General features: G+C 37.2%; 1 protein-coding gene across 2 annotated transcripts in view; it reads right to left on the bottom strand.

The window, feature by feature from the left end:
* Nucleotides 1-27,805, bottom strand: part of SEMA3D (semaphorin 3D) — a 203,459-nt gene that overhangs the window by 7,132 nt on the left and 168,522 nt on the right. For both annotated transcript variants that reach the window (XM_059396942.1, XM_059396943.1), the window contains exons 12-17: nucleotides 22,385-22,607; nucleotides 19,915-20,003; nucleotides 17,790-17,831; nucleotides 14,670-14,827; nucleotides 12,246-12,310; nucleotides 5,076-5,215 (exon numbers count right to left, since the gene is read on the bottom strand). In XM_059396942.1, the coding sequence (XP_059252925.1) occupies nucleotides 5,076-5,215; nucleotides 12,246-12,310; nucleotides 14,670-14,827; nucleotides 17,790-17,831; nucleotides 19,915-20,003; nucleotides 22,385-22,607 (717 nt within the window). The remainder of the gene's footprint in view (nucleotides 1-5,075; nucleotides 5,216-12,245; nucleotides 12,311-14,669; nucleotides 14,828-17,789; nucleotides 17,832-19,914; nucleotides 20,004-22,384; nucleotides 22,608-27,805) is intronic.

Here is a 27,805-nt window from a genome sequence, read left to right as displayed (position 1 = left end):
ATTTAGAAAATGCAGCTCCTTTACAAAGAGATAATGTAATCTCTGGCCACTGATTTAAACTCATGGAATTTTCTCCACTCTAAAAGTGATAAGTAAGAACCGCTCAGCTAAATCAAAACCATGCTTGAACTGAGGTCGACTATTCATTTGCCTAATGTGAGCAAGGATAATATATTTGGCATTATTAAATGTAGATCTTCAGTGGAGGGCAATTCATTTAAAATGAAAAGAGTAACGTGGAGAGGGACAAAGGACGTTTAGGTACTAAGCAGCAGGTAAAGGTCAGGGACTCTGCTCTCCGATAATAGCAGCCTAATGGTAATTCCTTTGCAGATAATTCACCTGTCAGTTCTCTCAGAGCTAAAGTATTGCGCTGTCTTGGAAGTGACTGGGCCTTCAAGAATAGCTCTTCTCTGCAACAAACATAGAAGGCTTATTTAAAAATAGTACAGAAGCAACTCGTTATTTAAAAGAAAAGAAAATTTGAATTTGTATATATCTAACTCCTAGATTAATTTGGTACCTTTGAGTAAGTGTAAATAGAAAATGTAAATTGCGATGGTAATAATAACATCACAAGATAACTAGAAAAAAATATATATTTGCTGTTTTATTGGGGAAAGAGTTTCTAAGCATAATGAGTGAGAAATCATAGACATATAAATCTACAGGTTTGTCCCCATGAAATAGAAAACTCTTCTTTGTGAGGAACAAAAAATTTGGAGACAACGAACATAGTAAATTACTTCTAATATGTATAACATTAGAATGTTAACATCAAGGGGCACCTGGGTGGCTCAGTGGGTTAAGCCTCTGCCTTCGGCTCTGGTCATGATCTCAGGGTCCTGGGATCGAGCCCCACATGGGGCTCTCTGCTCAGCGGGGAGCCTGCTTCCCCCCTCTCTCTCTGCCTACTTGTGATCTCTCTCTCTCTCTCTGTCAAATAAATAAATAATATATTAAGAGAAAAAGAATGTTAACATTGATAATATATAAAAGGCTGTGAAAATGATTTTTAATGAATACATCAATGTATTCTTAGTCAATGTAAAGTAAGCAAATGATGGGTAAAGCACTTCACCAAATACACCTGAAACCAACAGCTAAGAAACATGACAAGGTAAATTCACAGCCACTAAAATTCAAAGAAATAGGTGTTTACAGGGGCACGTGGGTGGCACAGTTGGTTAAGCATCCAACTCTTGTTCCAACTTAGGTCCTGATCTCAGAGGTGTGAGATCAAGTCCTGTGTCAGGCCCCACACTCACTCTTTCCCTCCGCCCTTCCTCCCACTCCCAAATAAATAAATAAATCTGTAAAATATAGATATTTACATAATATGTTTAGATTATATGACATTTTTCATATCAAACTAGTAATGATGTTCTTAAGTTGTAATACACAGTTTTGCCTCAGAAATTCAGAAAAGGTACTAATATAGTGACTTTGATGAGAAATTAGCAATGTACAGTTGTTTATCAAAAGCCATAAGAAAATTAAAGCCTTTCACTCAGTTATCTTACCCCAAAAGATCTGTCCTAAGAAAGCATTTAGGAAAGCAGAGGAAGATTTAGATATCAGGAAGCTGACTAGTTTTTTTAAAGAGGAAACATGTTATTTAAATAACATGGAATAATCATTGGTGACTGTGACATCAGGGTAGCGGGTGTAAGGGCCAGGAAAAATATGATATTATAATAGAATGTTAAAGAAAATGCTCACAGTATAATGGTTAGTGGAAAAAAGCTGGAATAGACATCATCAGAGGGCGCACAATTCTTTATATGTCCCTATATTTTCAAGACCATTTATATTGCTTTTATTTTTTTTTTTTTTAAATTTTATTTACTTGACAGAGATCACAAGTAGGCAGAGAAGCAGGCAGAGAGAGAGAGGAAGGAAAGCAGGCCCCCCGCGGAGAGGCCCTGGGATCATGACCTGAGCCCAAGTCAGAGGCTTAAAGCCACTCATCCACCTAGGCACCCCTGTATTGCTTTTATTATAGAAAGAACAACAATAAAACAAGGGCCTACAAAGAGAAAAATACAAATATTTGAAGATGTTTTTAAAATGCTTTTTAAAAGCTACACACACAAAAAGATATTACCACAAATGGCATAAGGTATTACTTCTTCTAGTCATTCAGACCCCAAGAGTTCAGCAGAAGCTCAGGGACTTCCGATTAACTCGCTACTTACAGCGTAAACATCATCAATTTCAAGAGTAGCTTTATAAGGAAGTCAGCAGATAAGTGACTCATGACCTCCCCAATAGCACCCAACTGTGAAACAGCTCAGCGAGGAAATGTTCTCCTCCTGGCAGAGAATAAGCTGGTGACAGCCTCTTTGCCACAGGAGAGTCTAGTCCCTCCCCCGGGTTTTTTTTCAGTAGGGGAAAGATTCCGAACTGTGACCTCCTTGGTCAGGAGCAGAAGGTAGCCTGCTGGGAAAAGTGCTTCACATCTAGTCTGGATCTTGCCCCTTTCCTCAGTTCAGGAAGCAGGATCGCATATCCTGGACAATGTGTAACTACCTACTTACCAATGTAGATGAAAATACCAGTTGCAATATTACAGCTAAGATACTTTAAAGTGAAATACACTATTTCTGCTCCATTAAGATTCATGGAGCATGGTATCACCATGACTGTGTGATACACTCTTTTTTTGTGTGTGTGTGTGTGTGTGTGTGTGTGAGATACACTCTTAAAAGTGTATTGCCTTTTCAGGAAGATAAAAGACGTGAATGCAAACATGAATAGGCAAATATATGTATCTCTAACTAAGAGATTACCCCAAGCAGAGCAACATATTTTTTTAAAAGTCAGATTAAATTTGCCATGGAAGAAACATAATTATTAAAGATTTCTATTTTACTGATGAGAGATGATCAAAACTTACTGACTGTAAAATCAAAATACTAGTTTGGGACATTTAAAAGTAAAATATTGCACTGTAACTAAAAATCTTCATGTTAAAAATATTCAGAAAACATTCCCCCAAGATTTCTTTGATAAAAAGTTAATGCTTTATGTTTCAAAGTTACATAATCACTTCCAGGTCAGAAAATTCTTTAATATATATGGGGAAAAATAACCATTTAGTATAAATGTGGATATGCTGTAATCTTAGAATTTATGGATGTCAGTAATGATGAAGCATCGAGTTTTATTGGAGAAATCTGACATAACAAACACTGGAGTATTCCCTTGGTTTTAACTATGTAGAGAGTCAACATTTTAGCTTAAAAAATTGTTCTCGAAGATTTCAGATGAAGAGAAAGGTCTTACCACCTTAATGTAACAGTGAAACACATCTTTACATCAATTTCTTACGATAAAATTTGGTCCTTCTACTGCAAGGCTTCTCAACCTCAGCACCACTGAGTTTGGGACAACAGAATTCTTCATTGTGAAGAATTGTGAACTGAAGAATGTTTAGCTTTATCCCTGACTTCTATCCACAGGATGCCAAGAGCAGCCTCTGCACCACCTCCCACCAGCTGTGACTATCTATTCAGTATCTAGACTATCTATTCAATATCTAGAATGTCTCTAGATATTGCCAGACGTGGACAGTGTAGCAGCAAAATCAACTGCCGTTGAAAACCACTATATTATACTAATGCCTGACTGATTACATACATTATTTAATTTTTTTAATGATTTTATTTATTTATTCAAGAGAAGAGAAAGAGAAAGCGGGCATGATTTTGGGGGGGGGGGTGCCATCAGAGAGACAGAGGGAGAAGCAGATCCCCTACTGAGGAGGAAGCCTGATGCCCACCTGGATTCCAGGACCCCAAGGTCATGACCTGAACAGAAGGTAGATGCTTAACTGGCTGAGCCACCCGGGTGTCCCTTAAATGTTTACAGACTTATCAAGGAGGCTGTATTTTAGAGCATTTGGTCTGCCTATTTATGTGACAGAGAAACTAAGTGTTAGAGAAGTCACGACCTGCTCATTATCCTCAGCAGTCAACTGAACATGTGATCAGTGCTAATTCACATTTCACACATCTTCCTGATGGAGAGTTATCTGCAATTGTATACATGTATTTTATACTTGTGAATAATCCTCTGCTTTGAAATTCACATTCTCTTCTGTATTTTCTCCTTTTATTTTCATAGTAACTTTTGTATTTATTTTGTTCACATTAGAAAATTCTGGCCTATATGGGCTCAGTGATATTACCAAAGAACACAGAACCAGAATTCAATTGAACATCTAATTCTGAATCCCAAGTTCATGCAATTACTCGCTAACTTGTCCTCAGTTTAATATCAGGACTATTAGAACTCTGTAATGAGTTTCGCTGGTTTCTCTTAGGCACTGAAAGAGAAAAATAAAAACTCTGCCAATTTCCCTTTGTTTCATGGCCCTTTAATAATAATACAGGATTTCTCAAGCTACCTGAAATCGTCTCATTAAGTTCAGTAACATACATAACCTATCTACCTCACAAAATCTCTGTGACTGTTTCAATTCCTATGTATGTCCTAGATACACTGAAACAGAAAAAGTAAAAAAAGATGAAGGGAACATCCATGTTACTTTCCCCTGTTGATTTAATTTTAATATATAACTGTGAAAAGGTACATGTCCAGTTAGTTATCCAACTTGTCCATATGATAGAACAAAGATCTTTCTATTGTTATACATATTCAACCTGCTTTATTTTATGATAGAAGTTAAACACAATCTGAGTTAGAATTTAGTCCTTATCTTACTGTGGAGGAAAATATTGTGTTCTTATTTTTGATCAGGGAATTGTTCTACAATATAGACAATCAATGAGAAAAAAATTTTTGAAAAAAATTATGTAAATTTCTCCTAAAAATTCAATCCTCTTTTAAATATACTTTGTTAATGTATCTGTTTAAGTTGTCCTATTCTTATCTCCTATGCATTGTTAAGTTTCATGTTAGTGAGTATAAATTGTTATCTTCCTTTTTATCAAATAGTGATGAGAGTACTGTATGGCACTATACATTGAACATCTCTCTCAACCAAAACTTGATTTAACTTTTATACTATTTCCCTCAACATGATCATTCTTTGGTGACTTCTAACTTACCTCCTCTCGATGCTCATCTCCTGACCGCTGGACATACCACTTAATAGATGCTTGTTGGGATTTAGGTATACATTCCAGAAAGGTTGAATTAAATTCAATGCCAAAAATCACCTTTTCATCAGCAGTTTCGTGACTAATGCCTGGAAAGCAAACATGGAATAGGAGATTAACCTTGACCTTATTTTAAAAGCAATGGGAAAATAGACTGATTTAGAACAGATGCTATGGGGGAAAGATTCATATACATTATTAAAGAAAAAGGAAATTCACAATATAATATTGTTACCTAAGACTCAAATATTATCTAATAGACTGACTTTTAAAACTCTATCCCTGCACTGCAATTTTAACCTTTCATGAATATATTAATTTGCAATTGTTTTTTTTCAAATAAGAATTCATAAGACCCAACTCTAAACCTTGAATCTATTTCTCTGAGCTGAACTGAATAAAACTTTAGTGTCTTTCAATGCTTCACATGTTTTAATTTGTAATAAAATGCATCCAATTTTGTGGATAGTTTGAGAAGAAGAATTTACTTCATCCTTTAAGAGAAATTCTATTGTGAATTGATCCACAGAGCTGACCATATAACATGAAGACATTTTAACATCAAAAAAGTAAGTACAATGGTCTATACTTGATAAAATTCTATAATAATGATATTGACCTAGATGCTTCTAGCTAGATTATTGAGCTAGATGCTGTAATACTCTGAATGTGGACGTTATCTGCATTATCTACCAAAAAAACAAAACAAAACAGTTTTCTTTTATTCAAAGAGGGATACTTAAGCCCAACATGCATTTGCCATAAGACAGTTAATGGGATGCTAAAGGAACAGTGTCTCAGACACCTTATTCTCGTAAATCAACTGCACCATCTGAAATACATTCCATCCAGAGTAGCCAAAGGCTGTGTCCCATGTGTGATCTAAGATCTGTAGCTCAAATTTGATCAAATAAAAAATGACGGCTGTTCAGCTTGGCCCAAACATGCACTTTTTCATCATATATTCAGATGTCTCAATTCTGCAGATGGGCCTACTTAGCATTTTAGGCATAAACGAAGAGTAAGGCTTAAGGGACCTCTATGAATCCTAAATGTAAGCAGACAAAATTATCAGCAAATGGCATGAATGCACATTTATCCAATAGTTAGACTTTCCTTTGAAGAAACTTCTTTTGAACTTGTTTGTGTTTTACCAGCAATGATTAAGTCAGGCGTGCTGACACCATTATGAATTAACCTCCTCTAACCTTCAAAATGTGTGGATTCCATTTGAAACTTGTAAGATATCCATGATCCCTGCCAATTCAACAGATTATATCTACGATTTTCACAGTTAATAAATTCCTAATGCACAGAAAGATCGCAGTGTCAATCACGGAAGAGAAAGACACACATTATTTCATAGCAACAGATGCCATTCTCCTGAGAAAAAAAGCTCCCGAGCAAAGCAGGGAGTTTGCAGGCTGATAGTAAGGTGATGAGGCCAGGACTGGAGAGAAATCAATTAGACTGATTCAAGCAAAGAACCGGTCAAGTCAGTAAAATCTACATTAATGAAATCAAGGAGAGAAGTGAAATAGCTGAATATGTGGAATCCTTTATCCAATAAGTAAAAGCAGTGACCCCTTGACACAAAGTCCTCACGATATCAGTTTGACAAGCAATGAATTCATTGTTGTTACCAATAATCTTCGTTTCATTTCTGAGTTTTATAGTTCCCATTTTTAACAATCTCATTTGCAATTCCAACAAAAAGAATGAATATCTAAGCATAAACTTAACTAAGGATGTGAAACACCTACACACTAAGAACTATAAAGCATTCATTAAAGAAACGGAATAAGGCACAAGTAAATGAAAAGGAATTTCATGCTCATGGATTAAAGGAATTAATATTGTCAAATGTCCATACTACTTAAAGCAATCTAAAAATTCAATGCAATCATGATCAAAATTCAAACAACACTTTTCACAGAAGAATAAACCATCCTAAAATTTGGATGGAACCATAAAAGACTCCGAACAGCCAAGACAATCTTCGATAAAGAAGAAGAAAGCTGGAGGTATCACACTCCCTGATTTCAAACCATATTACAAAACTATAGTAATTAACACAGTATGGTATTGGCATAAAAATAGGCACAGATCAATAGAACATTAAATAGAGAGTTTCAGGAATCGACATACATGTAGATAGTCAAATATTTCACAACAACGGAGTCAAGAATATACAATAAGAAAAGGACTGTCTCTTCCACAAATGGTGTTGGGAAAAGTAGACAGCCAAACATCAAACAATGAAACTGGACCACTATTTTACACTACACACAAAAATTAACTCAAAATGGATTTTAGTCATAAATGTAAGACTTGAAACCATAAGACTCCCAGAAGAACATATAGGCAGTAATTTCCTTGGCACTGATCTTACTGATGATTTTTTTAACTTGATGCCCGAGTACAAGCAACACGAACAAAAATAAACAAGTAAGACTACACCAAACTAAAAAGCTTTTGCACAGCAAAGAAAGCTATCAACAAAATAAAATGTCAATCTACTAAGTGGGAGGAAATATTTACACATCATATATCTGATAAGGGCTTAACATAAAAATTATATAAATAATTCATACAACTCCACAGCAAAACTCCCCAAATAATCCAATTAAAAATGAGCAGGGGAACTGAATAAACATTTTTCCAAAGAAAACACAACAGATGGCCAATAGGTACATGAAAAGATGTTCAGCATGCCTCATCATCAGGGAAATGCAAATCAAAGCCACAGTGACTTGTCCCCTCCTATCTGTCAGACTGGCTATTGTCTAAAAGATAAGAACTAAGAAGTGTTGGCGAGGATGTGGAGAAAAGGAAACACTTGTGCACTGCTGATGGGAATGTAAATTAGTGCACCCACTATAGAAAACAATTTAGAGGTTCCTCAAAAAAGGATAAATGTAACTAACATATGATCTAGCAATTCCATTTCTAGGTAGTTACCTAAAAAAAATAAAATAAAAACACTAACTCGAAAAGATGTATCGCTCCATGTTCACTGCAGCATTATTTAGCCAAGATATGAAAACAGCAGTGGGTACCATCAAGTATGAATGGATAAAGAGGATGTGGTAGACAGCTACACAATGGAATATTTTTCCGTCATAAAGAAGAAGAAAATCTTGCCATTTGTGACAACAGGGATGGGTCTTGAGGACATTAGTCTAAGTGAAGTAAGTCAGAGAGAGAAAAATACCACATGATCTCATTTATATACAGAATCTAAAAATAAACAAACAGGGGCGCCTGGGTGGCTCAGTGGGTTAAGCCGCTGCCTTCAGCTCAGGTCATGATCTCAGGGTCCTGGGATCGAGTCCCGCATCGGGCTCTCTGCTCAGCCTGCTTCCTTCTCTCTCTCTCTCTCTGCCTGCCTCTCAGTGTTCTTGTAATTTCTCTCTGTCAAATAAATAAATAAAATCTTTAAAAATAAATAAATAAATAAATAAATAAAAATAAAAATAAACAAACAAAAAGACTGAGCTCACAAATACAGAGAACAGATTGGTGGATGCCCGAAGCAGGAGGTGGAAGATGGGTGAAATGGGCGAAGGGGGTCAAAAGGCATAAGTAAATCCCGGAGATGTAATATATAGCATGATGGCTATAGTTAATTGCATGGTATTCCATATTTCAAAGTTGCCAAGAGAGGACCCCTTAAACGTTCTCATCACAAGGAAACAATTCTTTCTGCAACTATGTGTGGTGAGGGATGCTAACTACACCTATTGTGATTATTTCGCAATGTATACAAATATCCAATCATTCTTGTTATATCCTTGAAACTTATATGTTCTATGTCAGTTATAACTTAACCAAAAAATCTTCTTAAGATTGCAAATAGTTTGTAAATACCCTCATACCTTTAACTTTAATTCCCACAGTTGATTCTCTGTCTCTGGCTTCTCTTCTACAGGTGTCAATTCTATTTTTTAAAAAAAAATGCTTTGCCTTAGAAATATGAAACAACTCCTTATAAGCAGCAGGGTACACATGAACTCACAAACTTAGCCCAACCTATGTGAGGTCTTTCTGACTTTAATTATTGATGCTTCGCGTGCTTTCAAATTTGTCTTTCCCCTCATAGTGCAGCTTGAATGCCATCTGGCTAAGCATGCTTCCCTTTACCATGCACTACCCAAACATTCTTGTGTGCCTACGGCACAGTATCCATTCCAGGGACAGAGACAAAATCGCCAAGTGAATGGAATCGATAAAGAATATCGCATTTGGGTGTGCTGTGCCCTACAAGTAAGAATAAAACAGATCAGAGAGTAGGAGGTAGAATGAGGAGAGAGGATGGTCAGGACAGGATGGTCAGAAGAGTTGTCTCTGAGAAATGAACATTTTAACTATAAAATTCAATGGTGTGAAGATGGAGCCATGTGGACACAGTACCTAAAGAATTCTTCAGGTACAGAGGAAACAAGTTCAAGTATAATTGCAGCCAGAACGAGGCTGGGGGTTTGGAGAAAGAGAAAGCTGGTGAGTGAGCCATGTAAAAGCGACCGCGAGAGGGGCTCAGAGCACGTGCCAGTAAGCAGAGTCTGGAGGCCATGGTAAAGGCTGTGGATTTTCTTCTAATTGTTCTTAGAAGCGGAGGTTTTTGGAAAGGTCATTCAGGCTACCAAGTGGAACAGAGATTGGCCAGGGGTAAGCATGGAAGCAGGGGAACCAAATAAACAGCTCTGGGAGAGCAGTGGTGGGGGTTTGGGTTAAGTGGACATGTACGCAGGGAATGAGAAGTAGGAGCAGACGCAGCCATAGGGTTATAAGGACTTACTGACAGGTTGGTACCAGGATGTGAAAGGAAGAGAAAAATAAAAAGATGACGTCTGGGGGCGCCTGGGTGGCTCAGTGGGTTAAGCCTCTGCCTTCGGCTCTGGTCATGATCCCAGGGTCCTGGGATCGAGCCCCGCATCGGGCTCTCTGCTCAGCAGGGAGCCTGCTTCCTCCTCTCTCTCTCTGCCTGCTTGTGATCTCTCTCTGTCAAATAAATAAATAAATAAATAAATCTTTAAAAAAAAAAAAAAGATGACGTCTGGCCGCTTTTGTCCCTAAGCAGCTGAGTGAGTGGGGGCGCTATTTATTAATATGGGAAGGTCTGCAGAACACTAAAGTCTAGGAAAAAACACAAATTCTTTCTCAGATATAATTTGGGATGCTTATTAGGCATCTAAGAGGGGCTCTTGGCTGGGAATGCAGGTCATACAAGTCTGCACACAGGAGAGGGTTTAGAACCGGACTCTGGATTTGGGAGCGAATTGCCTCAGACCCTATTGAAATTGATGGCATTAGGCAGTAAAGAGGCAGAGATTTTCTGTTTAGATGGTGGGATGAAAAAGACAGATGAAGAACCCTCAGAAGGACAGCCCGTACAGTAAGGGGAAAACCAGAAGGATGTGAGGCCATGAAGGCTAAAGGCGCTGGGACACATCTCTTTGAAAACAAAAAGCCCCGATTAGTAGTTCTTGTTCATTTTCCTACTGCAAAAACTACTACTACACCTGAAATCAATCCATGGATGGCTTAAAACCAGCTCACAAAATTCCTAAATAATAAGCCCTCAGCTCTCATGGGACCATAAGGACTGTTTCTAGGACGTGCCTGCATGGAAGTCAAACGAAGACTGTGTTCCAAGGAGGAGGGAGTTGGACATGAAGTAAAAACGAGAACTAAAAATTGGCAATTGGATCCGGCAAGGTGGAAACTGCTGGAGACCCTGCCAAAAATTCGATCGGGGGCAGTGATGACGATGGTGAGCAAAGCTGGGTGTGGTGGGTTGTAGCAGGAACAGGATATGATGAGTCACTTGTCTCCACCCTCTGCGGGAACTGCTTTCTGTCACTTTCCTTACAACAATTATCACTATCTGACAGAATATATTGCACTTGTTTTTACGTTTCCTGCCTGTTCCTTCCCCTAACACAACGTGAACAGAATTTCCAGGGATGCAAGGGTTGTTTCTTTTTTATTCACCGGTGTTTCTTCAATACCCGTAATGGTTCCTGACAAATCTCACGTGTGCGAATGAAAAACCGTATCAGAGCACATGGCAACGACTGCTAAATGAAGCACTGGACATGACGGGGAGTCACCCACACATTAGAACGGGGAGTCGAACATACGATGTTGGACTGGAGCTTATTTTCCAGAAGAGTGAAATTATGAATGATAAATACTGTTTTGTTTTTCAACTACAAACCTTTCAGGCCACCAGTGAGAGACTACGAAGTTTGGGTGGTTCGTTCGGTGCTGGGGTGGTCACTAACCATGTGAGGCAGCATTCAGCTGTGTGTGCACGCACGTGTGCAAGCGCATACACTTTCTATCTGAAGGTAGAGCTTGACAGTGGAAAGCAAACAAAGCTTTGGAATATATACTCTTAGAGTTTTTTTCTCTGTTATCAGACTCGACAGAAGTCTTTCTATTCTGTACTCTGTCCTGTTTGTACTCAGACTCTCAAGATCTTCCATGAAATTTTCTCTGAACAATACAGCCTCTGGTGATCACTCTCTTTGTTAAACTCCCATTTCACTAATTGTGCTTTATGACATCTCCCCAAAGAATCTTAAGCTCTCGAAGGAGTTTCTTTGTCCCAAAGTGTACCCAGGACAATTACATGCACATGGAAGTCACTTAATAAACATTTACTGATTGAACGAAACCATGAGTTAATAATGAACTCCAACAATGCATAGGCTAACTTTCTAACAAGTGCCTACACTCTCATCAAACTTTTCTGGGAGGGTCTGCGAGTTTATCCTAAATGTCCATATGTTTTGGACTATATCCTGTTTTGTCTTTATTAGCAGTTTCTAAAATTTACAAGAATGGATAAGGCAGTAAAAAGTACAAAAAAAAAAAGGACAGGAATTTTAAAAGACATATGAAACAAATAATGATATAACAAAGGATTATTCACTTAGGCATGTAGACAGGGGGTTGATTTATAAAATCTCCTGTTGCTGTTCCAGAACATACCCATTATATAAAATAAGAGCTTCTTATACAATATATATTTTAAGTCATACCATAAAAAGACACACAAAGACTAGGCTTAAAGTTTTAAATGGGAGGAAAGCATATTAAAGCTATACTCACTGTCTTCTACGTCCCAGCACTGGGTGATTGGGTCTCCATACTTCACATCTTGCCGTCTAGCTCGCCTATGGAAAAGGGATTAAATGGTTCAGAATATCAAGCCTGAGAGCCGGTAATATATAAAGTCTGCATCTAACACTAATAACAGTGGCAGAGCAGAACTACTCTTGTATTATGGCTCAATTGAAATACCGGGCAATATTCCCATCATTCTTACAGTACTTCAAATACTACTAACAATAGAGTCCTAAGAGAGGTGAATCCTGTTTTGGAAATAAGTTGACTAGACCTTTATTTTATTTATTTATTTACTCATGTGTTTGTTTATTTATTTTGTTTGTTTGTTTATTTATTTATTATGCTCAGTAAGCCAATGTATAGTACGTCATTAGTTTTTGATGAAGTGTTCAATGATCCATTAGTTGCATATAACACCCAGTGCTCTTCTGACTTTAGACAAATTATTCAATAGAACAGGTCAACTATAAATATAATCCAGGTTTCAGATACATCCAGCAGGGTCAACTCTCCCTACCCTCTTTTTTGCCATCAGTCAATGGAAAAGTAGTAAGATATAAGAGCTTTAGCTAGTGGTCAGGGAAGTAAACGAAAACAAACAACTCTTTACCCTATGAAGATTCACTGTTACATAGATTCGATTGAGCAACTAGTTAAGTATTGTCAGTGCAGATGGAAGTACAAGTTTGATACGGCAGGAGTGGCCCAAAGTCACACCTATCTGCTGAGAGCTTGTTCACTTTATTTTTCAGAGAGTAGCGTTAGTGATAATAATAAATAGTGCTGTTGTGCATTATTGTCCCATATTTCCTTAAAACAATCGTTATTACATAAAAAAAGAAAAAGCTGCTACATCAGTGTTAAAGAAGTTCTTACGCTCTTACAATATATTTTCATTGGCTTTGGCTATTTGATGTCGGCACTTTGGAAACTATAAAAGTCACAGTAAACTCGGCAACATCTAGGGTGTCCCTTCAGGGCAGTGCTGATCAGGTGATAACCCCGTACAAGATTTATCTATCATGTACATTTTTTTGGCTCATGTGCACGTTATGTTAAGGTAAGGGAAAATATCACAGTGGCATGTCTGAAAGATCAGAGATACAGTCTTGGGAAATATAAGAAGAAAAATTATGATGGCATAAGGTACATGAGGTCAAGAATGTTTTTAAATCTTGGCTTCTTAAGAAACAGGGACAATTCATCAAACTGAAGGTTCATTACCAACTAATGAGCAATCTTGTTTTTTAGCTTCTAGAAAAGAAAACTATTCCCCAAGGACTCCCTATCATAAGTATATTCTTAGCCAAAAACTATAATGAAATGTTGGGGTTTTTTACTTTTGACTTGTAATAATAGTATCTCTCCATACACATCTAATGTGACATTTTCAGGGAGTATAAAGTATCTCCTAATTTTAAGCAGTACCTGCTGTTGTACTCTACATTGAATCTGTGATTCCTGGAATTTGAAATTCGACTGATTTGTCAAATAAGAAACAAGTGTGTATGCACTAATGGGACTAACCTATGCTCACCTGTTATCATCATATTTTGTTACTACAGACCTAAAGATAAAAAAACAAAAACAAACAAACAAAACCCCACCATATACAATTTGCTGACATTTTACATAGAGGAGAAATACACTTTGAACGATAGTAAAGAAAAAAATGTTACTAGAATACACATTTTAAAAATTGTTATCACTCTACATTTAGCCAGCATCAGTCATATTGATGGCATTCAGGTTCTTTCCAATTATTGCGCTGTTGAAAACAGTGCGGAAACCAGATCAGTGCTTGAATGGCTTTGCGGTGCTTTTGCCCATGTGTGTCTTGTTGGCTCAAAATAGCATGATTTTTAAGAGCACATAAAGCAATGAACAGCAAACAGCCGAGCAACATTTTGACATTTAAGTATTTCTGAGTGGCAGAAGCTGACCAAGTTAGAGTTACTGTAGTAGAAATAAAATTGTACCAAGTCACTGAGAGGTGCCTGTGGGCTGTGTGTAATCCACACTTCTACAAACCCATATATTCAAACTTTATTTGCAAAACAGTAAGGCTAAATATATACATATTTAAAAATAAGGGAAGAAGGGAGGAATGTAAGCAAGAGCAAAGTAGTCGAGGAAAACAAACTTGTAACGGTATTTAACATAGAGAAGGGAAATAAACAATTGATCTGAACTTCTAAAGTTCCCCATTTCAGAACTTCAGAATATTTTATTTTATTCTTCTTCCACACTGAGTTTTATGCACAAGTGTAAAACAACATGGAATTGTAATATTCCTACCGCACACCATGTTTTCTATTTTCTCATGAAACTGTAAGACAAGGGATGCGTGTGAGATATTCACTGTGTGGAAAAGAAGGCTATCCCTTAACTCGATGTGCCTCTTACCTTTTTGAAGTGGGTGCGTATCGAGAGCATGCATTTCCATCCCAGGCACAGTAGGGGTCTCTGGCCAGACAACAGTCTGCACAGGCTTTCCCATACGTGTCGCATCTGTGCAAGGAGAGCTGAACCAATCCATCGCGGGAGCCAATGTACAATTGTTGCTACAAATCAAGCAAGACAAATGAATTGGAAGCATCTTTCAGACCAGTCTTAAGAACTTTCCTTTCTTGAATACCACACCACAGACCTAAATCTGTCTCCTCGGGCGTCCGTTGTACAGAACATAAGCCCTGGTGTAGAAACATAACCAAGACGAAGGTAAGTCAATCGCTTCTACTCCCGGCAGGATGGTGGTTGGATGACGTTGACACTGAAATGGACAGCACTCTAGGGCTAGGCTAACCTTGGCAGTAATTTAAGAAGGTCAAAAACCAGCTGTTAGACTGAGGAATTAAGACGTCAAATTCTTTCTCAATGGTTGAAAATACGCTTTGGTAGATTATATCAAGCACAGATGCTTGAGGCAACACTGAGGGTCTTCCTCCGACATGACAGATGACTGAAAAGGGATTTGTAAAACCTTCTTGTGGTTTGAACCATCTCACTTGCTAATGAAGTATTTACTGATCCCTGAAGGAAAATGGGTTCTAAGAGGAAGAGAAAATATTTGGTATCACTGTGAAGAAAGTATTAAGGAGGTTGGAAAGATGCTACATCACGAATGAAAGGCTACGGGATCCTAAAAATGTAGCACATGAAGTCACATTTTGAAAATAAGCCCTGAGAAGAATGCACTGCTCTGTAGAGTGTATGTGCAGGAGGAGGCAGGGAGACAGAAGATAGAGTTGAAGGAGCCAGAGTCTGTGCCTTTGGGGAACTCATGGTCAATACTCCTGGACCATGTCAAACATTGAACAAGGGGGAAAGACCTGAGAAATAAATATTGACATAAACACCATATATGTACTCAGCCTGCAGAAACATGTCTTATACTTCTCCAAACCATGACAGTGTTAGCTAGGACTTCCCTGTTGCTAAAAGCAATGGCTCCTTGTCCAATGTCTGCTTTATTTAAATTCTCTATGGTGTTTGATGCCAAGAATGATACCTTCCTTGAAACTCCCTTCACTTTTTCTTGTTCTCTGTCTTTACTTCTGCTTAAGACTTTGGTTTCCGTTGATGATTCCTTTCTTTGCATCAAATGTTAGGGGGTGCCTTGGTGGCTCAGTCGTTAAGTGTGTGCCTTCAGCTCAGGTCATGATCCCAGGGTTCTGGGATCGAGCCCCGCAAAGGGCTGCCTGCCCAGGGAGAAGCCTGCTTTTCCCTCCCCCAATCTCCCTGCTTCTGTTCCCTCTCTTGCTCTCTCCATCAAAAAAATAATAATAATAATAAAAAAATTAAAAAAATAAAAAGTTAGGTGTCCCTTCTTTTCTATCCTCATTCCTTTGCCTTTCTTATTGTCTAGAGTCAGTGGCATCTTGAAAAAAACGTTGAGGTGGACTTATTGATTGCCCTCAATCTAGCCCCGCTATCCTGCTGTGGTGAGAGGCATCCGGACACAAAGGGAGCAGTTGTCCCTGAGTCCCCCTCTCTCGGTCAGCCACTGTATCCTTTCTTTTCTCTTACACAGAGCCCTTCACTTCTCTTCCTCTCCTTTGCCTCTGGCACCGCCACCAATTAGCCTTATCATTTCTTTCCTGGATTACTTCTAAGTGTCCTCATATTCCCCCTGGCTTCAGCCTTGTTTTCAACCCCAGGACTCTGTCCGTCCTCCACCATGGTGTACCACACGGACCCTCCTAAGAGGAAAATTTTATCCCAACACATTCCTGCTGAAAATCTTTAAAGTTTTCATTGTCCTTAGATAACATTTTTAAACTTCTTAGGAGGATATAGAAGGATGTCCCTAATCTCCTCTATTTTGTCATCCCAGATTCATTTCGAGCCTCCTTGTCTCCTGCATACACATATGCCCTTTGCTCTAAGTGTCCACCAGCTTATTAGAAGCAGCCAAGGTCTCTCACTCTTCACAACTTTCCAGATGTTCTCCTCCTCCCCTTGACATAGGCTTCCTCATCCTACCCTCTGAATTTATTTGGCTAATGGAAACATCCTTCATAGTTCGGGTACATGTGTCTTCTCCGTGCTGTCTTCCTCTGCGCCTCCTGGCTCCTTCTTAGATACCCTCGTGTTCCCCCAGTATGTGCTTCCACTATTGCTCTGCACTGTCAGTGTGCTCCTCCTTCATCTCCTGGCTCCACTGGGAGCTTTTGGAAGTTAAGGACTATGCCAGTCATTCATTTCTATACCCTCCAAGGATAGACGTAGGCTTTCAAGAACTAAATGTTGCATGGACAAATTAACAGAAAAGACCAAAGCAGGAACCTATTTAGATCCTGTCCCTGATACCCTCTGTATCATAACCAGGCACAGGAGATTAAGACAATGTTAGCAACGCCTTATGGTTCAACACATGGAGCCACAGCTTTCTTAGCCTAATGCAAGTCTGAACCTCTGAAACAATTAAGATTTGGAGTATCCAGAGAACTGCAGAATCTAATATCATTATTGTTATTATTATTACTTCCCACTCACAATGTAGCAACTCTCTGTCTAGAATTTTGCATGCAGCATCCATTCGTCAGGAGGCAGATTTTATTTCCCTAACTTCACTTTCCTTAAGGAACTTGATTCCTTAGGAGACAGGTACTAAGTGGAAGGCTGGAGGTTGACTCTTGGACTCTTCACCACCACCGTCTGTAGTCTAACTTCTAGATTCCCTGATTAAAAATCATTTTTAGTGATTAGGGCTGGTGTTCTACATGAATTTCTTATGGCCTTGACAGAAACACATCCTCAAGAGACAAAGACAGTGAGCTCAGTTTTCAAGAGCCAAGGCAAGTGGAGAATATATCATTCACTTAATGATATTTGGTTCTACTTTAACTAAGGCAAGACTGAAACAATGGCCACTAATGGGTTAAAAAAGAAACAAATAATCTAGAGCTTTTTACATTATTTACAATTTAACTTCCAACTTTAGTAGATTTTCCTTACAGTGAACTTGAATTTGAGTAACTTGTTGTTTTTGTGGCTATTTTTTACACAAAAATTAGAAAGTACCTGTTTCAGAGACAGCTCCATGTTCAAGATGATTGATGAGTGCTGAAAAAAGAAGTCAAATGTTAATAAAGGTAATTAATAATGTCTTTTATAGTAGCCAATATGTTGTTTTATCATGTACCAAAAATCTCTGAAGTAAACTTAAAGGGTCTGTTACACAGGGCAGAAAAGGATATGAATGTTTGCTATTTCCTTTCAATGTGTTGTAAATTCCACTTTAATAGAAATGATCAAAATAGGTATTTTAAAGTATCTTATTCCAGAAAAATTACCTAAATGTATGAAGAAACACTCCGTGCATTGAAAATTGCTCCCTGTTACCCATAAGGCTTCTCTTTTTAAATCTGCTTATCTTAACTGCTTCCATATAATTCAAAGTAGCGTTGACAAGAACATCTCCATAATTATTTATTACCGCATTCTGCTTTTCCTTAGATGGGTAGTTCAAAAGCTTGTTTAAGTAGCAGAGTTCTGAAGAGTTACAGTGCTCCTTGCTGATGAGCATGGTTCTTTCTGGAGCACTGCAAGCTACTGATGCACATGATTTTGAGATGTGAACTAATGTTAGGTTTATTTGTAGAAATTATGGCTTTGTGCATTCAATAGAAAATTAGAAACATGAACACAAAAGTTACCCAACTAAAGGATGGCAAGCTTCAAAAATTTTTTCATCTGTTTATCATCTACCAATCTTTCTGTTTATTACTCATTCATGTTTCACTGGTCAATATTTTCAAACTGATAAATAGAAGCAAATACCAAAAGTTTAAGAAAATACATAAAAAATGACAGAAAGATGTTAAAATGAGAAAGTTCTATCCAGTAACTTTTTTTTTTTAATGAAGAAAATATTATTTAATTTTAACGGTGGAATCCGAACAATTCCTCTTGACCATGTAAACCTTATTCTAAAGTGCTCTATGTGTTGTGGGAGTTATATTTTTGGCTTCTGGGTTCACACTTATATTTGACATCAGCTTCTCCCTCAGGAACCACCCACGACTTGGTTTTTGGTAGATGCCACATAGCAGATCTTGTTCTAGTTAACTCCTGAACCACTATTATCATCACAATGTAAACAGGATCCTGTGGAATTCAGCATGTTAATTACTTCACTTTCCTCCCTGTGGAGGGTTCTTCCCCCATTTTAAGGCGGTAGGTGTTCACAGGGAAACAGCCCGATTTAATGAACTCTTTCAACACAAAGCTATGAAAGGAACAACATATTTTTTACAGGCTCCTCTCAGAGATAAAATTTTATTTCTAATGTTATGCTCAGAAAATAATTTTAAACTAAATGTTACTAAATGTCCAGAAAGAACACCACAGTTCAAATGCACTGTTAAATGACTATGGTCTCTGGGAAACAAACGGAGAGTTTTAGAAGGGAGGGGGGTAGGGGGATAGGTAAGCCTGGTGATGGGTATTAAGGAGGGCATGTATTGCATGGAGCACTGGGTGTTATATGCAAACAATGAATCATGGAACACTACATCAAAAACTAATGATGTACTGTATGGTGATTAACATAATTAAAAACATGTTTCCTAAAAAAAAAAAAAAAAAGAAAAGAAAGAAACACAAAATTTAATTCCCCCTCCCAAAAAGTCAGACATTCCCCAAATCTGGAAAACTATGATTTTAGATCTACTAACTCTTTAGGGGAATGTAGCATACATAAAGAATGAAGACTTACTATCATGCAACTTAAAAAAAAAATTCCTTACATTAAAGTAGGGACCTGTGATTTACACACTCTTCCAGTTTTCTGAAATTCAATTGAGGAAGAATTGAAAAGTAAAATTTATGAAGTAGAAAAGCATCTGGATAGTCAAAGAGACCCCCGGCTTTCATCTACTGTGGTGATTTGTCTGACCATATGCTTAGAGAATAAAGTAATGAGGGGCAATCCCAGGAGCTCTGGATTTAGTGGTATTCTACAGGGAAAGGGGAGTCCCCTTCTGAGTTGCTTTTACAACTTTTTTCCATTGCCTAAGGAAAAGGAAAATAAAGAAGCTAAGTGCACAAACTTCTCCAGGGAAAGTGCCAGTGTATTTAAACATACTGTTCTAAACCAAGTGTTGTTAAGTTTCGTCGTCTCTTCAGGAACTCTAGACTCTCTTACCTTGAATACCTGCAACTCCTCCAACACTACTTCTTCCATATTCCACTTCTCCTTTGAAATGCTGACCACTTTGAGGATGGTCCCAATGTCTGAAAAAATACATTACCTATGATCCAGCTGTTTCTACTTCAGTGTTTGGCTGTAAGTATATAGCCAGCTACCCTGAAAATGTTTCCCTCATCTTTCTTCAATGCCTCTCAAGAAGTCAGATTAAATAAAGCATGCAAGAAGAAAGCTTAATGGATGGGATTCTCTCCTTCCAAAACAAGAGAGTTTCTAGCTCATAAAACACACACTTATAAAGAATATATTAAAAGATGTGTACTTGAAGTACATTCCTAGCCATATATATAATATATAAATATTGGTTTATGTAAACATAAATATTTATATATATGAGACATATATATATATATATATATATACATAAATATAGGTTTAAGTTATAACTAAAGCGGAATGACCTTTTTGTAACTTAATTTGAAAGGTGCAAATACACTAAAATATTTTTTTTTCTCTTTCAGCGTAAGACGTATTTATTCAGTACTTATATCCAACTTACCATGAAAGGTAGGATATATACCTTTTTTTTTTAACATTTTATTTGTTTATTTTTTTTTAAAGATTTTTATTTATTTATTTGACAGAGAGAAATCACAAGTAGATGGAGAAGCAGGCAGAGAGAGAGAGAGGGAAGCAGGCTCCCTACTGAGCAGAGAACCCGATGCGGGACTCCATCCCAGGACCCTGAGATCATGACCTGAGCTGAACGAAGGCAGCGGCTTAACCCACTGAGCCACCCAGGCGCCCGGATATATACCTTTTTAAATCATGTTAACAAATGATAGAGAAATCACTGAAGCCATCTACAATGTTGAAAATTGTAGTGCACTCATCAGACCTGTTTTATTTACAGAAACCTTACTAATGGGCTAGAAACTGAAGTTTTGTTTAAAATTATTTTAGTTTAATTTAAAAGAGTAACCCAAATTTGAAAGACCATTGCAGTTTCTAAGGCAGCATCTTATTACAAAAAGACAATCAAAATCAAAAGAACGTTTTATAAAAAAGAAAAAAAAATCTCACTTGGAAATTAACTTACACAAAATAGATGCTTTTAAATTCTGCCACTGGGTTGAAGAATATTCACATGTATGGTAATGATCTTATTTGCACAAAATAGTCTGAATTATTTAGCAATGTTTTTAAATGATTCTAGGATCTTTGAAAAATATTAAATATACATTTTCCAAATGTCATAATTAAAAATCTATCCATCTTAGTTACCTTATAATTTTCTCAGGAAAAGTCAGGTAGTACCACCTAGTGGCTGACTGGCATTTACAACACTAGAAATGTTGACCTAGGGATGCTTTGGACGGGCTTTGCAAATTATATGGTAAACTCCTTGGAATTTGTGAGAGACTAATTATCTCAGATTTTGTCACTTCACTAGTAATCTCTATAGTCTTGAGAGAATCACCTCCTTTCCTGGGTCTTGGTATTGCCATCTGCAACATAATCAGGCTTGACAACTGGTATTCCAGAAACGCCCTCTAAGTGTGGCACACACACACTCCCAGATAAACCCTACGTTTGTAAAACCAGTATATTTTAAAAAATAAAACTGTTCTATAGTTCTGAAAACCTATTTCAATAAAAATGTCCATTTCTTGAAAACCTATTAATTTCTATTTCTTTATGCAAGACCTGATTCATGAAATCATATAACATTTATCCAGGATGAAGTACTTTGGTCTAAATGATGCATGTTACCTTTACTGCCATTAGAATTCACCTGATATTTTATTAAATGATACTTTCCTCTTTCTTTTTCTTTTTGAGACATACTAAATATGCAATATTTCCCTTTCTGAAGAGAGATTTTAAAATTGTTTTATAATTACTGAGTTGACAGATGAAAATATTAAATAAAATAGGCTCTAATTATGAAAGTGATAATCCACAAAATTCAAGAAGAAAAATAATTTTCAACAACTTTCTACTTTTAAAGATCTTTAAAATATGTTGCTTAATTTTTGAAAAGCCATTTTAACTCAGTCAGCAATTCTCAAAATTGGGTGAAGGGATCCTTTGAGGGGGTTTGTCAAAAATCTCCCTAGAGACAGGAAAATGTGAAGTTTGAAAAGAAGCATTGCTTTGATGTGCTCGTTTAATTTTAGTCCATAGTTGATCAACAAATATGTGTTGAGCACCTACTCAAGTAGGCATATTGTAGTCATAACATACAAATCTATTTTGAAATCTCAAATAACACTAAAGCAGGCAGGGAGATATTTACAACGGTCACTTAAAAGCATGTGTTATGCAATGTTAAGGAATACTGACTAGATATTAGCTACTAATTACCCAGTTCGATTTTGACCCATAATCTTTTGGAAGTTTTCGTTTTCTTTATTTAATACTGAAAAATTCTTTGGGAAGAAATCATAATCTGGTTTTAGCATACCTGTTCCAAGGAACATCACGTCATATTGGCCATCTTCTGCAACAACATGATCCACCACAATCTGGGTCAGTCTGTAGTCCACATTGATCCTCTTGAATGTTGGTCCTCCCGCAACAGGGTATACTGATTTAAACATCACAGGGTGCCGCTTTATGAAACTGATGACGTCATCTGGGAAATCTCGGGTGGATTTAATCAGTGGATCATAGGTTTTGCTTGGACACTGAGAAGAAATGAGGAGAGGAGTAAAGACATTGTTTATGTACCTGAGGAATTTCTACCTACTTCTAATAAGGTTTTTAAGACTCACCATTGATAATATTAAAGGAATGGTCAACAGGATCAATACAGAATCACATGTCCTTATATATAATAGCAGTTTATCTTGAATATATTTAAATCCAGTTTTCTCTCTCAAAGACACCTTAATTATTTTTTTTAAAGATTTTATTTATTTGACAGACAGAGATCACAACTAGGCAGAGAGGCAGACAGAGAGGGGGAAGCAGGCTCCCCACTGAGCAGACAGCCCTATGAGGGACTCGATCCCAGGACCCTGAGATCATGACCTGAGCCAAAGGGAGAGGCTTTAACTCACTGAGCCACCCAGGCGCCCCAGACACTTTAATTATTAAAGTGGAATATTATTCAGCCATAAAAAAGAACAAAGTTTCATCATTTGAGAAAACAAGGATGGATCCGGGGGGCATTACGCTAAGTGAAATAAGGCAGACAGAGAAAGGCAAATACTGTGTGACCTCACTTATATGTGGCATCTTAAAAACAAAAACACCAAAATCATAGATACAAAAAATAGATTGGTGGTTATCAGAGGGAGGGAGTGGAGGATTGGCAAAATAGGTGAAGGGGTCAAAAGGTACACATTTCCAGTTATAAAATAATCACCTCATGAGAATATAGTGGATAGAAGGGTGACTAGAGTTAATAACACTGTATTGCATATTTGAAAGTTGCTAAGAGAATAATCTTAATATTTCTCTTCATAAGAAAAAGAATTTTATAACTCTGTATGGGGTATGTTAACTAGACTTATTGAATGTTTTTCAAGATATACAAATATCAAATCATCTGAAACTAGTTTGTCTCATCTGAAACTAGTATGTCCATTATACTTCAATTCAAAGTTGCATATATTTTAAGTCCTTTATCTATGCCCATTTGGGATTTTGCTTTTGAAATACTCTTTTCAGCTATACTAGCACAAGTGAAAATTTACAATTTCAAATCCAAGGCAATTGTCTTTTCTTCCAAAAAGTCTGACCTCAGAAAGCTGAATATAAAACCCCCATGCTACATATTTCTGTTGTCTTTGAACTGTTCTGTTCTTGAATTAACTTCAAATCTCAAAAGACAACTGTCATTTGTTGGCAGGTGAAATGGCTAATGGTCATCAAAGAGAACCCAGTAAAACAGATTATCCTTGCTTATTCAGTCTTCCCAAGTTTCTCGAAAACTTTCTAAATAAAATGTTTTATTTTTTTTTTCTGTATTTTCTGAAGTTTCCACAGTGAATTTGTTAGGAAGATTACTTTTTCCTATGTAGATACATGAAATATGAGTTGAGATAATTATGAAGAAATTGATCTATAAACAGGAGGAATGTATGAGAAACCATTATTTTCAATTTCTTTTCATTCATTTATGATTGCAGTTTTAAATTAAACCCATAATTATTAAAAATTAAATGGAACAAATTACCACATCATAAAAATTACTTGTAAAAGAGCTCTAATAGTTTTACACTTTAATTAGTCAGTTTTTTAAATAACTCGTGTGAAAATTATGCTGTGAACAATTCAACAGCTCTTTCCTGAAAGGATCTGTGGAGAAGCCATTCAGGGAGTTTTTCACTTCTGTCTGAAACTGTGTGCTTTTTGAGTTCACTAATTCAATAGTTAGCATACCCTGCCCCCTGGTGGTAAAATACAAAAGTTCAAACTAGTACAAATTGAATTTGGTGTGCCTTTATCCAAAGAACACACGAATTCAAAGAGGATTCTTTTATAATTAGATTTTTTCACCAAATAGTTATCCTTCCTCATGCCAAATATATTTTGTTATTTCAAAATATTGTAATTCATAAAGTTAATTCAGAACAATTCTGTCATCACATTTGAATTCTTAACAGACTAATACATTCTTGTGGAATGGAAAACTTCGGCTCTATGTTGCAGATGTAGAGAAGAAAATGAGTGACATTAAGGAAAGTCTATAAGAAAGCACTGATTTTCCCCCATAATTTCATATTTAGACAAATTGGAAACATAATCTCCCCTGAAATGAGCCATTTACACCAGGCTCTAATTAGAATCTTGCCAAGGCTTCAAGCTGTACTTCACAGATCCTTGAACTCAAGAGGATCATTCTTAGGGAATGAAATATACTGGAGTTAGTCACAATATGTGACCCCAACCTCCAATTTTAAGGGAATAAAATCATAACGGGTCACTAAATTAGAAGAAATCTTAAAGAAGTTGTACTAAAAAATGTTCATGATTTTCCATTTGTAATTTGAGAGTATTTCTATCTTTTATAGAAATCTTGCATGTCTGGTCTTAAAACAAAACAAAACAAACAAACAAAAAAACCTAAGCTTTTCCTGATAGCTATTTATTTGTCCCAGGTCTGCACCAAAGGGTACAGCATATTAGCCATTTGGTAATTATTTAGCATATTCTTAACTGGATGCTAATCTAAAGATCTAAGTGTCTTTACTCATTGTTTCTAGCACTTAGCCTCCAGCCAAGTGGAATCTGTCAGCTCGATAATGGAAGGAACCCTATATTAAATAGATTAAGCTACAACTCAAAAGGATGTGGGGCTCAAATGATACAAAGCTCTTGCCCAATTATAGGCTGCACATTTGAGGCTAAGTCAAAGGCAACTTGCAATGGGCTTATGGCTTATACTGCCTGAGGTACAATCTGGATGGTCTATCATTAAAATCAAAGCAAAAGCATGATTTTCCTTGCATTACATTTTTGAAATAGCCCTCCAACTTAAGAAAAAAAAAATTTTCTCTTGACTTTGCAGCTGTAGTTATGTAAGTAGGCAATTTCCAAAAGAAGTATCATGACATTCAAGCCACGGTTTTTGATACCAAAGTTTCAAATAATTAGGAATTTTGATATGAGTAAGGTATAAAGGAATGAAGACATGGACAATTTAGCAAAGAAGCAAACATGACAATTTTCCTCTTTGCTCACCTCTGACGAAAAAGATTGAAGGGTAATACAATCTAAGAAAAAAAGAAGAGAAGGAAAACCTGGTTTCCATTGACCATTATAAAATGATCTTTGGAAATACATTTTCCCCCTCCTCTGGCTGCTTTTCCATCTGGCATGCTGCCAGTGTTTGGATAAGATCTTTATCCTGTAGATTGCTGTGCATGATCTCTGAGGGCTGTGTCTCTACTCTGCTTTCACAAGCGAAAGTGATTTGGTAGAGTTGCTCCCTGAGGTTTAAGATAGTACTGTTTGAACTAAATATTGTTATTTTAGCACATTAAAAACAGTGAAATTTTTCCTTTGATATCATACAGCTGTGTAGCACACAGATCTAAAAATAACTAGAGATGCCAAGCAACCTAAGCAGGTAAGACCGTAAAGAAGGCAAGAAAAATCCCATAAAGGAAAAGAGAAAGTGTGGGCAAGTGATGCCTGGGTGGCACAGTCGGTTAAGTGTCGACTCTTGGTTTCTGCTCAGGTCACAATCTCAGGGTCGAGAGATCGAGGCCTGTGGCGGGCTCTGTGCTCAGGGAGGAGTCTGTTTGAGGTTTGCTCTCTCCCTCTCCCTCTCCCTCTGCTGCTCTCTCTAAATAAATAAAATCCTAAAAAAAAAAAAAAAAAAAAAAGCAAGGGAAAATGGTACATCAGAAGTAAATGATCATATTAGCTTCCTCCCCAAACCCTAGGAAATGTTTCTATCAAAGCTATACATCTCAGGTATTAAAGATCTCATGAATTTTTGTCTGTATGTACGTCCTCTTCCTTTCTAGCTGGTAGTGATGCAGTCCATCTGACTTTATGGTAGAGGACCATTTATGTGGGCTCCAGCTTTCTTAACATTTGCCTGATTTCCACCACTTCAGTTCCTATAGAAAATAAGTCAGGGAACTTCTCTGTCTCCACCTACTATGTTGAAAAAGGCGTAAGTTAGTTTAAAATTTGAGAGGGAAAGAAAAGAGCTATACCAAAATTTCAAAGTGTAAGTCTCTTGCTGGAAACAAGAGCAGCACGAGAGTGTCCCAGAAGAGGGACCTGCCCCGGCGCACCGTGAAGGGAAAGGGTTGAGCCCACCCGCAGCCGGCCCCCCGGTTGGGCACCCATCTCCCTGGGCCGGCTGCACGTATGGCTGGCGAGGTGTGACCGTCTTAGGCTTGGCGGATCTGCCTGTTTGTACAGGGCCTTTAGCCGGGCAGTGGGAAGCGACGGAAAAGAGGAGAAAAATAGGTTTTATCCATTGAGAGCACTTTGCCCCTTGGCAAGGCACCAGACAGCTGTTAAAAGTTTTCTCCCCCTGCTGCTTCAGGCTGTTCTCTACAGGCTGCACTTTCCTTTTAAACAAATCAGAGGATTGACTCAGGCGAGGGAAGAAAGACGCGGCACACAGGAAGACTAAACTGGGCTTTCATTTTTAGCAAGCTGAGAAAAATAAGCTACATATGGAAAGGAAGTCTGATTTGTATTTATATTAAAAAAAGGTGATTTCATAGGTGCCATCCTATCCCCCCGCTGATTCATCTAAGAGGCATTTTATAACACAGATGAAGAAAGATCCTGTATTTAATGTTAGAGCCAGAAAGGCCAGGGGTACAAACATACAGATACATTTGTCTTTTTCTTTTCTTTTTTAAACCCGCTTTATTCTTATATTTGAAAGTTGACTACTCTGCTATGTTTAAAAGGTAACAACAGCAACAACAAAAAAACCCCTCAAGTTTCTTCTTTATTGTTCAACATCTAATAAAACAATGTGTCTTCTAACATTTGAAGAAATGAATTTCCTATCTGCAAATATCCACTCCAAATTTTATTTAGCAAGTGAATTTCAACCTCTGGACTTAAGCTCCCCAGCTTATACGAAGGCTGGATTCTGTCTACTCTAACTGTGTAATAATTTAAAGAAGACAATTAAGCCAACAATTCTGGATCATTTACTTTCTAAGTTAAATAGTTTTAAGCTGAATTTAATCTTGCAAGAACTTTAACAAAACATGGCTGTAGCTCCTTCTCTATTTTAAAAGTTTCCTTTCTTTTAGAGGAATTTCTATACAACAAAAAGGAAAACAGTATTGAACACAGTAAGTGATGTGGGATTTGGACAAATTCATCTTAAAAGAGAATGTTGGTCCCATGGAAAAGCAAGCTGAAAGCCAGCTGAAAAGATGAATTGAGAAAT

Source organism: Mustela nigripes, chromosome 4, assembly GCF_022355385.1.
Source record: "Mustela nigripes isolate SB6536 chromosome 4, MUSNIG.SB6536, whole genome shotgun sequence".
Taxonomy (NCBI): domain Eukaryota; kingdom Metazoa; phylum Chordata; class Mammalia; order Carnivora; family Mustelidae; genus Mustela; species Mustela nigripes.
Note: the sequence above shows the minus strand (reverse complement) of the source record. Positions and strands in the feature narration are given on the sequence as shown.